The sequence below is a fragment of the Ambystoma mexicanum genome, chromosome 9 (genome assembly GCF_040938575.1).
Source record: "Ambystoma mexicanum isolate Mex_15411 chromosome 9, UKY_AmexF1_1, whole genome shotgun sequence".
NCBI lineage: Eukaryota > Metazoa > Chordata > Amphibia > Caudata > Ambystomatidae > Ambystoma > Ambystoma mexicanum.
Window position 1 is genome coordinate 449,148,728 of NC_090931.1, and position 14,004 is coordinate 449,162,731.

At 44.8% G+C, this 14,004-nt stretch overlaps 1 protein-coding gene across 1 annotated transcript in view; it reads left to right on the forward strand.

Annotated features, from left to right (window-relative positions):
• The window catches only part of UPK3B (uroplakin 3B), a 185,165-nt gene that overhangs the window by 87,817 nt on the left and 83,344 nt on the right, over positions 1 to 14,004 (forward strand). Inside the window, exon 3 of the mRNA XM_069614955.1 lies at positions 3,515 to 3,728. Coding sequence (XP_069471056.1) covers positions 3,515 to 3,728 — 214 coding nt within the window. The remainder of the gene's footprint in view (positions 1 to 3,514; positions 3,729 to 14,004) is intronic.

Genomic DNA, 14,004 nt, shown 5'->3' on the forward strand with positions numbered 1-14,004 from the left:
CTGGGGTCAAGCAGGGATGAAATCTGGCTGCCACGCTGTTCAATCTCTACCTATGCGGAATTAATGATATATGGAATGAACACATTTCGTATCCACCAAGGCTGGGACATCTTAAAATTCAATGGCTGGCCTTTGCGGACGACATTGTACTGTTTGATCGTACGCCTAAAGGCATGCAAATTAAATTAGACCTATTCTCATCATACTGTCGTACGCACAATCTAAAATGTAATGTGGAGAAATCCAACATAGTAGTATTCAGGAAATTTAAGAGGAAGAATATCACCCGCGATTGGAGAATTGATAACTTCCCATTAACCATAGTTCCTCAGATTCGCTATCTTGGATACATTATAACTGATTCGCAGTCTATGGCAATGTGGAGGGATGTACTAAAGAAGAAAGCTGCTCCCCTCTCCACACAGATGCGGATCGTTTATCTAAAGTTCTGTAAATTTTCTTTGCTTCCTTTACTTCAATTTTACATCTTAAAAGTAGAGTCCATCATTCTCTTTGCCTTGGACGTGTATAGTAAACATTGATAGCTATCTCGACCAACTGCAAGGTTGTATGTGGAAGGGGGCGTTGAGGTTGGCCAAATCTATACCCAACATTGTGATAAGGCAGGAACTTGGTATCACTGCCCTCTCTGCTCGTAAAAATTGGCGCATGTTGGCTAATTTCGCTAGGATGTTATACCCTCCCGCAAATTGTCTATATGAAGATTTGGGTAAAATAATGATCGCAACTGAAAGTTCTTCCCTCACGATTTACTATGCGAAAATGCTTGCTCTTCTTGATGAAATTGAACTTACACCAGCTGATTTGGAATATAGACCAGATTATGTAAAACATCGGATTATTGAGAATGACTGGTGTAGAACGGTAACTGGTATGGCGGCACTTAAGGGCTACAAGGAGGCAGCTCGTTTTTGTTCGTCTAGACGGCCGCATAAACCTTACATAATTCAATTCCCCTGTAGCAAAGCCAGGGAAATCTATTTTCGCTTTAAATTGAATCAATTCCATACCTTGGAGCGAATATATGCCTGGAGCCCATACTGGAAACAACTAGCGGGTTTAGGGTGTAGACTGTGTAAGGATAGTGCGACCCTGGAAACCCTGAAGCACATGGTTTTATTCTGTCCACACTTTGAGTCAGCACGCATATTAACAATTACACCTTACTGTGTATCAACTGATGCATCAAGGGAATGGCTATGGCTTGCCTGTATGTGGGGGACTCGAACAAGTTTTATTTTAGCCCTATGTCGACTTTTAAAGGCTATAGACAATGAATTGGAGAAGTTATTTCAAATGAATAATGGGCAAGCGCATTGCTGATGCTATTAGCACTGTAACTGCATATCATCTCTTTATTTTGGGAATTTTTGAAATCAATGCAGCTTCTGTGTAACCTTACACCTTATTTATACCAGCTCTCTAAGCCTATGCATGAATTTTTTTCGCATTACATTTTGTCATGAATGTTTGTTGTATGAAGATCTAGCAATAATATGGAAATATAGGGATTTTTAACGATGCACAATTAATGAATTGCTTATATATGTTGAAAATGTAATATTAGAACTGAACTTTAATAGACTGAACCATTGGGTTGTAGTACATGAAAAACTAGTAAATAGAAAAAAAGTGTTTTAAATGTTCAATAAGAAGAAAATATATTTTAAGTATATTTTTTAAAAAAAGTTGTAAAAGTTTGTTGATCGAACTAATAAAACAACGGTTTGAATAAAAAAAAAAATAAAAAAAAAATAATGAGACCGTCCCAAACCTGATTTTAATCTTACTGTTTGTATTTTGGATGCTGCGTCCAAAAGGTGTCTTTAATTAAAACTGCAGTTATGCCCAGTTGACAAAGATTGTTGTAATGGGGAAGACCCCCCCATTTTTATTGCCAAATATGCGCACCATACTTCCATCCTTTATGACCTTGAGATGCCCCCTATTGGTCGTTCCGTCACACTAGAGCCACGAGATTCCTCTTCCAGCTCTTACCTCCTTATCACTTTTACAGAGGTATCTACGTGTGCATGTTTTCCCCTGGCGCAGTACTCTACTATGAATGTCACAGCCAGAGGCGTTGCTAGGGGGGGCTTAAGGGGCTATGGCCCCTGGTCTTTTGGTTGCAGCCCCGGATAGGATCTCAGGAGCTACAACCAAAAAGCTAGCTAGACCCCAGTCCCGACAGTTCCGGCATTAGCCTAGCCCCAGGTCTTTTCCAGACCTAGCAACACCCCTGGTCACACCGACACATACACCACTACTTCTGGTCTTTTGGGATTGCATGGCTGATACTCACCATGCTTTGGGGCATCTTAATGATTGGGGTTAGGAAGTGGGCATGGAGGTAATGCCCCCATTAATTATGCATAGTCATTATCCTAGTTCTGCTGTTTCTCATCACAGTCATGAAACTCTCCACTGCCCTCTCAACATTTTGGGCGGCATCACGTCATGCGTGTTGTTAACAGGATAATTGTGGGCAAAAGAAGTGCCTGCATAACCTCTCTCAGTAGCAGGAGGGTTTTATTTAAAAAAAAAGTAAGATAACATAAATCGTTTTACTAGCTGCCCAAAGAACCATTGCAAAAGTAATGACTGTGATGAGGAAGTGTCAGGCCAGGAGTGATGAAGACTGCCCATATCAATTTCATACTTCTTCACCCAAGGTGCGGCATAACAGTGGTGCAATAAACCTAATTCTGAAGAGAACTTTGCATTTTCAGGTCAACATAGAGAGAAGAATAGGCCATTTTAGCTAAGCCACGCGTGCCATAGCCCCACTCAGTAGCCGTCTCTGGAGGTTCAAAGCCGGGGGCAGTGTATTGTGACAATTCAAATTCTATCAAACATGTCCTTTTTGCTCCAGAAAGTGATCTTTGTCTTATACAACAGTGCTATTTTATGCATAGCTTTCTCAACCCAAGACAGACAGGTATCAAGGATGTAGACAATCGCCTTTATGAGGGATCATCAGTGCAGTCAAGTATGACATCCTTGTCAGAGGGGCATCGAGCATGTTTAGCAAACACCAGGGGCGTTGCTAGGGAGGGGCTAAGGGGGCTATAGCCCCTGATCTTTTGGTTGTAGCCCCGGATAGAATCTCAGAAGCTACAGCCAAAAGACTAGCTAGCCCCCAGTCCCAACAGTTCCGACATCAGCGTAGCCCCGGGTCTTTTACAGACCTAGCAACTCCCCTGGCAAACACCATCAATGCTGTGGTGGGTTTGAAAAAGCTTGGAAACAAAACGTGTATCTGAAATGTGAAAGTACAAAAGGTAATTTCAGCTAAACCACTCGAGCCATAGTGCCACCCCGTGGCCACCCCTGGAAGTTCACCTCCATTTCAGAGCCACGAGTAATGCATTGTATGCCAGGGCAAACCTGCAGAAGGTGTGTAGCAGAGGGATTGACAACGGGCACTTTTCCAAGTCTTGTCCTCAGTGTGTTCATGCCTGTACCTCATGGGGCTTCTGTGTTCCCTTTGCAGCCTCAGTTACTGTCAACGACGAAAGGATCAGCCGGTACAGCCAGCTTTCAACATTTGGATACTATATGACCTTAGCCATGACGGGAAACCAGTTCCGGTGCCCTCCCGAAGATGGTAAAGTCGCAGTGCTACGTGTTGGGACCAACACCAGCTGTGTGGATGACCCGACCATACAAGATTGCAACGGCCCCTTACCTCCATCTTCTTCTGTAAGGTAAGTGCCACTTTTTGTGTATTAATATAAGCGCATTTAGTTGTGTGAATTGAAAAATACAGTATGAACCTATGCTTTGTTTGTTGGCAGTCTTACTGTGCTCCGGCATCCTACTGCTTGCGGTTCTATGCAATGCTGTAGTGTTTGGTGCAGCCGTACTCGATGACAACGCAGTGGTCTACTGAGTGCGTTGCGCTTAGTGCCGCGGGCTGCCGACTCGTCACTGAACGATGAGGGTGTGTGTAATGCTCTTGGTTTTGTGTGTTTGATGATTCCATGAAAGGCAAATGCCATTCGTCCTATTCAATTTGGGTGGTTATGCAAAGCCAATTGAATGAAATGTGAATATTTCACCTTGATATGCTAATTTCTGGCGACGTCACATCCCATTGAGTTTGTTGATGAGTCCCCCCATTTTAATTTTTAGGACTTGACCCCTGTTTACAATGCATCGCTCAGTCCTGTGCTTCCCTGTTTATGCGGCGGACTCTCAGCCCATTACCCAATGCCTGTGCTGGTCGAGTGACGTGCCGCTGATGCAAACAGTGAGGCAGGAGACTACTAGGCAACTGGTGAAAATGGCAGTGTAATACACTGCCACCAATGGGACATGATGGCGGCGTAACGTCCTGCGGCCATGTGGATCATTTGCAGTGATGCTGCTGACTCCTTGAGGCATTCATTAGCAGTCATATGATCTTCTAGAATAATTGATCGCATGCACTGGATAGCAGTGCACCACACACCCTACTTGGATATGTGCGTGACATATTACTTAAGCGAGCGACTGGCAGTGTGGGCATCAGTAATCGGAACAGTCAGCCCCTGGCACACGGAAAGTGTAAAACCCTACTTGGAGTGTGCTGCCAACGTTGCTGGTCCATGATAGTGTTCAGAATCGCAGGTCTTCTAGTTGGATGGTAATGCAGGGTGATGCTGGTCCCAGAGTCCACGGTAGTGAAGAGTTCTGCTGATCTCACTACTCTTTTGGTAGTGTAGTGTGCTGCCCTGCAATGGACTGGCGGTCTTGCAGTGTCCTTTTATTATGCCACTTGGTAGTAGCGCAGTGTGTTTCTGGTCCATTATAGCGCAGTGTGTTGTGCAAGCACTGTGTTTTCAAACCTGATACGAGAGGGACCATAGCGTTAACTGTTTTTATTGATGTACGATATATCTGTTGTTTAAATGATTTTACGGATATGTTTTACAATCTGATAAAGCTTTGAGTGACAGGGCGGCGGTGAAGAGTACTTGGATGATGTCACTTCCAGGAGGGAAACGGTTGCATACCTAAAGTTTCATCTTGGGATTTTGCCCACAGCCGCACTCCTACATACATGGAATAATGCCCTCCCTTCAACCTGCATCCTTTCTGATGATCCTGTTGAAGATCCTTCACATTGTCTATTGCTTTGTCCGGGGACCAAGTCTTTGAGGAAACGTTTCCTGAAGCCGCTCTGTTTAAATCGTGGCTGTAGGACACTAGGCGAAGCTATGGCCAAGTGCTTGGGATCTCCTGATGTTTAGCTATCTTTGGAACCAGTAGTTATTTAAGATGGGCATAGAGAGTTCATTTGAAGAAGCCTAACGAGCCAGTACAGCCACTCTTAGCAAATATTGTTTAAATGAATTCTGTGACCTTGTGCAATGCCCTTGCCCTTTTAATTGTTTTAGCCACGTTGAAATGATGAGTGATTGTGTTATTGTATGGTATTTTGGTGTGTATAGTGTTTATGATGTATTTATGCAGTGTTGATTTTATGACTTTTACTGTCGAAATAAAGCGTATGAATTGAAATTGAATTGATATTTGAAAAAACCAATATGCGGATACTTAAGGGCAGGGACAATACATGGAATGACAATTAACTCCAATGCCATCACCTGAAGTGACTGACAGGTGTAAAAACATAAGAAAGCTTACATGTCATAAAATACCAAAGCAGACAACACCTTTAAGATACCAAGCACATTTTCACTAGATTGTTGCCTTGACATGCCATGGAGGGGGTCATTGTATTCAATTATATAACAACACAATGATCAGGGTGACTGGAATCACATACATTCATGGTGGTACCCCTACGTAAAGGAAGACATTATTATAATATGATGTCTGGGTCAAAACGATGTATTTTTCCCCCAAGCTTTTAGTGCACATCAGTATGTGATCTTCGGATTAGTTTCTCAAATGCAATGCAAAGGGTCTTGGACTTGATCCTTGCAGCCACCGGGAGCCAGTGGAGAGATTTCAGGGCTGGAGATGGGCTTGTGGCCAAGGTTAATCTCGCAGTGCTGTTCTGGATTAGTTGCAGATGCCGGAAAGTAGAGGAAGGCATATTGAGAAAGAGGGTGTTGCAGTAGTCCAGCCTAGAGAGAACCAGGGCTCTGGAGACAGTGAGCTTCTGGGGGAATGTGAGAAAGGAGGAGGTAAAGCTGGTAGTGGGACTTCTTAGAGACGTCTGAGATGTGAGGAGAAAAAGAGAGGGTGGAGTCGAAGATGACCCACAGGAAGGCGAAGGAAGAGGGCCCAAGCCGGGCGGCCAGCGTGAGAGAGGGAAAGCAGGGGCAGGGGTCCCAATGAGAAGAATCTCTGTCTTACTGGCATTAAGACAGAGATTGTTGGAGGTGCACCAATCTTGAATCGTGGATAGAGAGTCAGGAATGAGCGAGAGAGGAGAGGAGGCTTAGGGTAGCCTGAAGGAAAGCTGAGTGTCATTAGCATAACACTGAAAGTTAGAGGAGAAGGTAGAGATCAGATGGGCCAAAGGGGCCAAGTAGAGGTTGAAAAACCAGGGTGAGAGCATACAGCCATGGGGAACGCCACAGGTAGAGAGAGAGGTGGCAGAGAGAAATGGACCAAGTTGGACCTGGGAGGGGTGGTCCAAGAGGAAGGAGGTCAGCCACTCCAGGGCCTGATTTGTAATGCCGAGGTTCTCATGGAATCGATTGATCAGGATTGCATGGTTGACCGTGTTGAAAGCAGAGGAAAGATCAAGGAGGATGAGGACAGACGGAATGCTGGAATCAAGGTTAGAGAGTAGATCTTCACAGGTGTTCAGGAGAGCAGTTTCCTTGCCTCTGGCAGCTCTGGCAGCTATGAAGCTCTGAAGCCTGAATGATGGTCATGGAGACAACCAACAGATTCAGTGAGGAGAGTAAGCTGGAAGATGGCCAGCTTTTCCAAGAGTTTGCCCAGGAAAGGGGTGATGGAGATTGGCTGATAGTTTGCCGGGCAGGTAGGATCGGCAGACGGCTTCTTGAGGAGGGGTGCACAAGGGAGTTCTTAAGGGGAGAGGGGAAAGTTTCAGTGGCAAAAGCGTGATTGAAGAAATCAGCCAAGGCTGGAGCAAGGGTGTCAATATGGTCCTCAATGGTTCTGAGGAGCCGTGGGGCAACTCTTTGGATGACACTTTCATAGATAAGACTTGTCTAGAAACCTTGACAGGTGTTGTCAGAGAGAAAAAGGAGAAAGGAGGAGAGGGAGAGATGGCCAAAGAGGGGATGAGAGAGGAGGAGGGAGAGGAAGAAGAGATAGAGGACAGGATGTCCTGAGTTTTAGCAGAGAAGTGAGAGGTGAGAGCCGTACAGAGTGTCTGGGAGGGAACATCAGAGGTAGAGACTGCAACAAGATTGGCCAATTCCTTGCAGATTTTAAAGAGTTTGGCCTTGTTGTTAAAGGTTGCAGAGACACAGGCTTGTGTTTGTGCTCTCTTTTTGGAGAGGACAGAGAGTGTGTATTGCCTTTGGAGCAGGAGGCTGGCCAGTTTGTCAGAGGATGCGCCCGAAGTCCTCCACTTCCTCTCAGCCACCCAGCACTTGCATTTCAGGACGGTTAGGTCGGAATCGTGCCAAGAGTTGCACTTGGATTGTAGGCTTCAGCCGGATTCTCATGACAGGGGCAAGGATGTCCATGGTGTTGGAAATAGAAAGATGCAGATTAGAAAGGGCAGTGTCAGGGTGTGAATCAGCCGCAGGAGTAGGAGGAGCAGAGAAAGTAGAGTCAAAGGCATCCACTGACACACGTTTCATGGGCCGAATGACCAAGAAGGTAGGTGGCAGTGCTGGGGAGAGTGCTTGGGGGGTCTTTGCCTGAGGGATAGAGAGTTTCAGATGAGAGGAGAGTAGAACGTGATCAGCCCAAGAGAGAGGAGTGGTGAGAGGGTTAGCGAGGGGGATGTCTGAGGTGATGACAACATTCAAAGTATGTCTGGCAGAGTGTTTCGGCCAGAGGGCAGAATGGAGAGTGTGAGAGTGTCACAGAGGTTGTGGAAAAGCCCAGAGGAGGGATAAGAAGCATCCAGGTGGATGTTGAGATCTCGGAGGAGATGTTGAGAATTAGAGGCAAGGAGAAAAGAGGAGGTGTTGGCCTATTCAAAGAGGAAGAGGGCGACCTGGCCAGTTGGCCTCTAGATGGTGGCCACGGTTAGCGAGAAGCCAGGAGAGATGGGGAGCCAGCAGACAAGGCATTTAAAGGAGGAGTACGCTTGCAAAGGTATGGCAGAGCCTGGGACGCACTCTGGAGAGATCAGGGCTACTCCACGCACAGGACAGTTGGTTCTGGGTTCGGAGAGGATCTTGTAGCCCACAGGGAGGAGAGTGTCAAAACTCGTGGCAGAACTGGCTGTAAACCATGTGTCAGTGAGAGCAAGGACATCTAGGTCGAGTTCCTTAAGGATTTGACAGATGTCAGAGGAGTGTTTGACAGCATAACGAGAGTTGAGAGTAGCTACGTGGATTAGGTTGCCTCATTTGAAAGACTTCCGTGGAGGGGTACAGGTTTGAGGTACACCCTGCTGAGGTCGTAGAGGGACACGATGGTGGGCAGAGGAAGAAGATGAGGGTGCCAATGAGGTGGTGGAAGGAGTAGCAGGAGAAGGGAGGCAGTTGATAAGACGTGGGAAATGCCTATCAAAAAAGAGGAGATTGGGCTGAGGGCCCTGAACCAAGATGTGCCGTTCAGATAGACATTAATGATGGTCTTGGAGGAGTGTAAGGGGGCCAAAAGGACCCACCTAGTGCCACCGTTAATGGGTGAGGAGGACAATGGAGAAAGAACAGAGATCATATGAAGAGTCCATAGGTCTGGAGAGGGGACAACAAAGAGGATGTCAGTGAGAGTCTGCCTGGAGGAAGCACTGGTGTAGGTGTCAGCGATAGGGAGGCCTGGGTTGGAGACCAGGATGTCCCTTTTGAACTTCTTCCTTCCAGACTTAGATAGAGGGATAGGGTAAGAGATAGACTATCAGTTAAAGAAGATGGGAGAGACAGAGAGCACCATAGGGGGTGTGAAGGAGGTAGGTGGAGGAAAAGGAGTGCCAGTCTACACTTTACATGTTCACATTTCAGCAGGGCTGAATCAGTATTGCATTCTTCTAAGGTTGATACACAAAGTATATTGCATTTCCCACTAATAACACCTATTTTTACAGCTCTTAAAAGCAGGAGGCATCAGGAGTCAGGGATGAAGTGCTCTACATTAAATTTGATATAATACTAGCTATTTTACTTGGATATGGGAAAATCTAGGCCACAGCAACTTCAAAACTTGGAGTAATTTTGCACAAAAGGATAGACGTCAGAAAAACAAAACAGACAAGTCAACTCTAAAATATGTATCTCCTTGTCTGGAGCATCCAGTCTATCTGGCATATACAGACATACTACTCTTCAGTCTTGCCTTTGCGAATATGGTACAAAGTTAATACTTCATGGTGTGATTTCCCGAAATAAAGCAGCTTCTAAGAATCGACTTTATTTGTTTTCACACTGCCGCGGGCCGCTGGTGAATGTTTTAATTGGTGGTGTGTAAATATATACCACACATTTGCAAGAGTGGCCGAGTGTAGGGAGGGATCCTGAACCAACCAAAATGGTCTAGGGGGTTCTCCCCTCGAGAACATGTTTTTAATGATAGGTTAAAATGGATCATTATACAGCACACTGTCTGTGAACATTTGTTAAAAAGCCAGATAGTTTGCAATTGGTTTCGTAGGGTAATTCATGAAAAAATCCAATACATGCAAGTCACACACAGTGCACAGGAGCATTTCCCCAACACATTCCAGTGATCTCTTTCCCACAATATATTCCAGTATAAAAACATTTTCACACTGGCTGCACCTATTTTTAGTGTACTAAGTCTAGCCATTTCTTACTGTGGCATGATATTTTTTAATGGACCACTGTGATAAAAGCCCAGTAAAAAAATGTCATACCATAGTAGAAAAAGGATACATAAATTGAATCATAATGCCAATCTGGCCACGTAATAACACTCATCATGCTTGCTTTATCATGCTTTTAAAGCAAGCATGATAAGTGTCTAGACTGGCATTTTGGTGTACTGAGTATAGCAATTTCTTACTGTGACCTTTTTACTGCACATCTATGAAGCTCTGTCATAGGTGGGCAGTAAAAATGGCATGCAACAGTAAGAAATGGCTAGACTGATTGCATCAAAATGTATACTTAACACTTAATAACACTTGTCATCCTTGTTTTTTAATGCTTTTAAAGTAAGCATGATAAGTGTTATTAAGTGCATAGACTGCCATTTTGATGTACTAAGTCTAAACATTTCTTACTATGGTATGACATTTTTTACTGCCCATCTATGAAACTCTGTCATAGGTGACCAGTAGTAAATGTCATGCCATATTAAGAAATGCATAGCCTGATTGCATGAAAATGCCAGTCTAGCCACATAATAATACTCATCATTCTTGCTTTATCATGATTTTAAAGCAAGCATGATACATGTTATTACGTGGCTTTCTGGAAATTGGGTGTAGTAAGTGTGGCAATTTTTGTACACTTATTATGCTAGCTATATCATGCTTTTTGATGCAAACATGATGAATGTTATTACGTGACTGGAATGCATTTTCATGCTATCAGTCTAGCCATTTCTGACTGTGGCATGCCATTTTTTACTGGACATCTATGATACAGTATCGTCAATGCCCAGTAAAAAATCTCTCCTGCTCGCCTCTCGTCTCCCATTCTACATCCTCCCCTCCACCCAAATCAACCTCCCAGGCTGGCACACACCCAACACAAGCTCACACACATGCGTTCACTAATTCAAAAACACATTCATGCAGCATTCACACAACATTCATCTAAAAAAGCATTCATACATCATTTATTCATTTAAACACACATTCACTCATTCAAATAGCTTTCAAACAGCATTTACGTACTCATTCAAAAACACATACGTTCATTCAAACTGCATCCACACAGAATGTACTTGCTTCTTCAAACACATATTTACGCATTCAAGCAGCATTCACACATCCTTTACTTGGTCATTCAAACACATTTGAGCATTCAAACGGCATTTGCACAGCATTCACTCGCACATTCAAACACATATTCACACAGAATTCATACAGCATTCACTTACTCATGCAAACGCACCCAACCACCCATCCTTTACATACTCGCCCATACACACATGCGAACATACATACATACAACATACACATAACACATTACATTTTCCTTTCACTTACCTCAAAGACAACAACAGTGCGGATCCTGCTTCTGAACTCCTCTTGGCTCCCGCGCACAAGAACAGAAACCAGGAAGCACAGAGGATTCCTGCCTTTGCAATCCTTCAGCAGGGGTTGCAAGCAGTGGCAGGGGTCACAGGGGAGTCACAGCTGTGTCCACTGGCCTCCCCCAAATGACGCTGCCAGCCCATCACTCGATGGTAGTGTGGCTACCCGTGAATTATGACAAAGGGAGAGGGAGTCATCTGTTCCATCCACAGCCTCCTTTAGCACAGTGGGCCTCATTACGAGTATGGAGGTAGCCATGCCGTCATTACCGGCATAGGTCGCTCCAAACTCGTGTCTGGGTACTGAAAAAAAGGGAATTACCGGGCCATTCTGACTTTTGCGGGCCGGTAATTCACATTTTCGGAACCCGGACCTGGTACGTCCCCATTCCCATTGAGCCCACATAGGACTCAATGGGAATGGGGAGGATGCTAACAACGGACCCGTTAATGATGGGTCAGTTGTTGCAATCCTGGTCTGCTTGCGGGTGCCCGTCTGTACATCTGGCCAGACCAGACGTGCATACCGCCACCCGCGAGCAAACTCGTAATGTGTCGGCCCGGTATGAATGGTGCTGGTACCTTACCGGCACCGTTCATACCGTGGCCGCCAGGGTCATAATGAGGCCCAGTGTGTGAGAACATGTGGTCGTGTGTGCCTATGTGTGAGAGTGTAAGTGCAAGTGCAGGCATACGATGGCAGCATCAGAGCGCACTACGCTGCACATGGATATGTGATGGTACTAGCCAGCTGAATGTTAGCAGTAACTGGGAATTAAAATATTGCAATTGCGTGGCATATGATGATTTATCTCGGCATTTGATGCCGTACCGGAGACATGGGACTGGAATTCGAACTTGCATTGCTCTGTGTTGTCTTGCTTCGAAGACAAACGCGTTGCCCCTGAGTTAGCCTGCCAGCCCTGATATGCTGTTGTTGCAACAAACACACAGTTATATCGCAGGATATTCATCAACCTTTCAACTTGAAAGCACACCGATACGGAAATGGAGGGTTTCCGGTTTCTCCCCAAACAAATTGAGCTTTGGTAAGTCTAAGCAGGTAGGTAAATGGAGAAGGATGGCACGCATATTAATGCGTCTTTGAAAAAGTAAAATTGTTTGCACTACATTATTAGTGGCATGTAAGAGTGCACTTTCAGATGGAAGGTTAATGAAAAATGAATGATACTGTATTACAAGTTCTTGTATATATAGATTCTCTATTCAAGAGAATCTTCAGGGTATATACATAGATAGGTTTGCTTGTTCCGTGTTAGCCAGGGGTAATATAACAAGCGTTGATGCAAAAGAAGGCAAGAGGATGATACCTTAGGCTAAAAAAAGTCATTTATTTGCAAGCTTTCATAATCTTCAAAACATTCATGACCACTACCATCTCTAGATTTCTCCATCCCTCGCACCTAAGACACATCCACCTACGACGCATGCAATTGTGATGCATGCACCTACGACACTTATGCACCGACCACACACGCTCCTTCCACACACACTCTTACCACACATGCTCCCATCACACATGCTCCTACCACACACGCTCCTACTACACCGGCTTCCTATGACACATACTCTCATGCCACACACTCTCACGACACACACCTTTATGACACACACTCTTACGATATGTGCTCCTATAACATGCACTACTATAACCTGCTCCTACAACACACACTCCTAAAATACATGTTCCTATAATACGCTACTACACATGGATATACTACATATAACATGTGGATGTACGACACATGCTCTTACAACACATGCCCCAGCCACACACACTTTTACGACACACACTCTCACGATGCATACTCTTATGATGCACACTTTCCATACACTCTTATGGCACATTCTTATGACACACACTCCTACAAACACACTCCTACACACTGTTCTCCTATGACACATGCAGCTGTTGCACGTGTTCCTACTACACACACATGCTCCTACAACGTGTGCTACTACGATAAGCACTCCTTCAAATGATGGTCCTATGACACACACTCTTACAACACATACTCCTACTACACCTGTGCCTACAACACATTACATGTGGATGTATGGGACGTCATCTCACATGCACCCAGAGCACATGCATGTACGACACATTATCCTACAACAGATGGTCCTACGACACACACTCTTAAAACACATACTCCTACTACACCTGTGCCTACAACACATTACATGTGGATGTACCACACATCATCTCACATGCACCTAGAGCACATGCATGTACGACACATTCTCCTATGACACATGTCCCTACCACACATTCTTATGACACACACTTACTGCACACTCTTACAACACACACTTTAATGACGCACACTTCCATAAAACCTAGTCCTATGACACATGGTCTTATGACACATTCTGCTAAAACAATCGCTCTTACAGCACACACCCCTATCATACATGTGCCTATGACACACACGCTTACTACACATTCGCCTACCGCACATAACAAGTGGATGTACGACATGTGCTCTCACATGCATGTAGGGCACATGCACCTATGACACATGCATCTAAGATACATGCTCCTACGATACATGTTTCTACGACACACGTTCCTACCACACACACCCTTATGACACACACTTACTGCACAATCTTACAACACACACTCTAATGACACACACTCGTATGACACGCACACCTACTACACATTTGCCTACTGCACATATA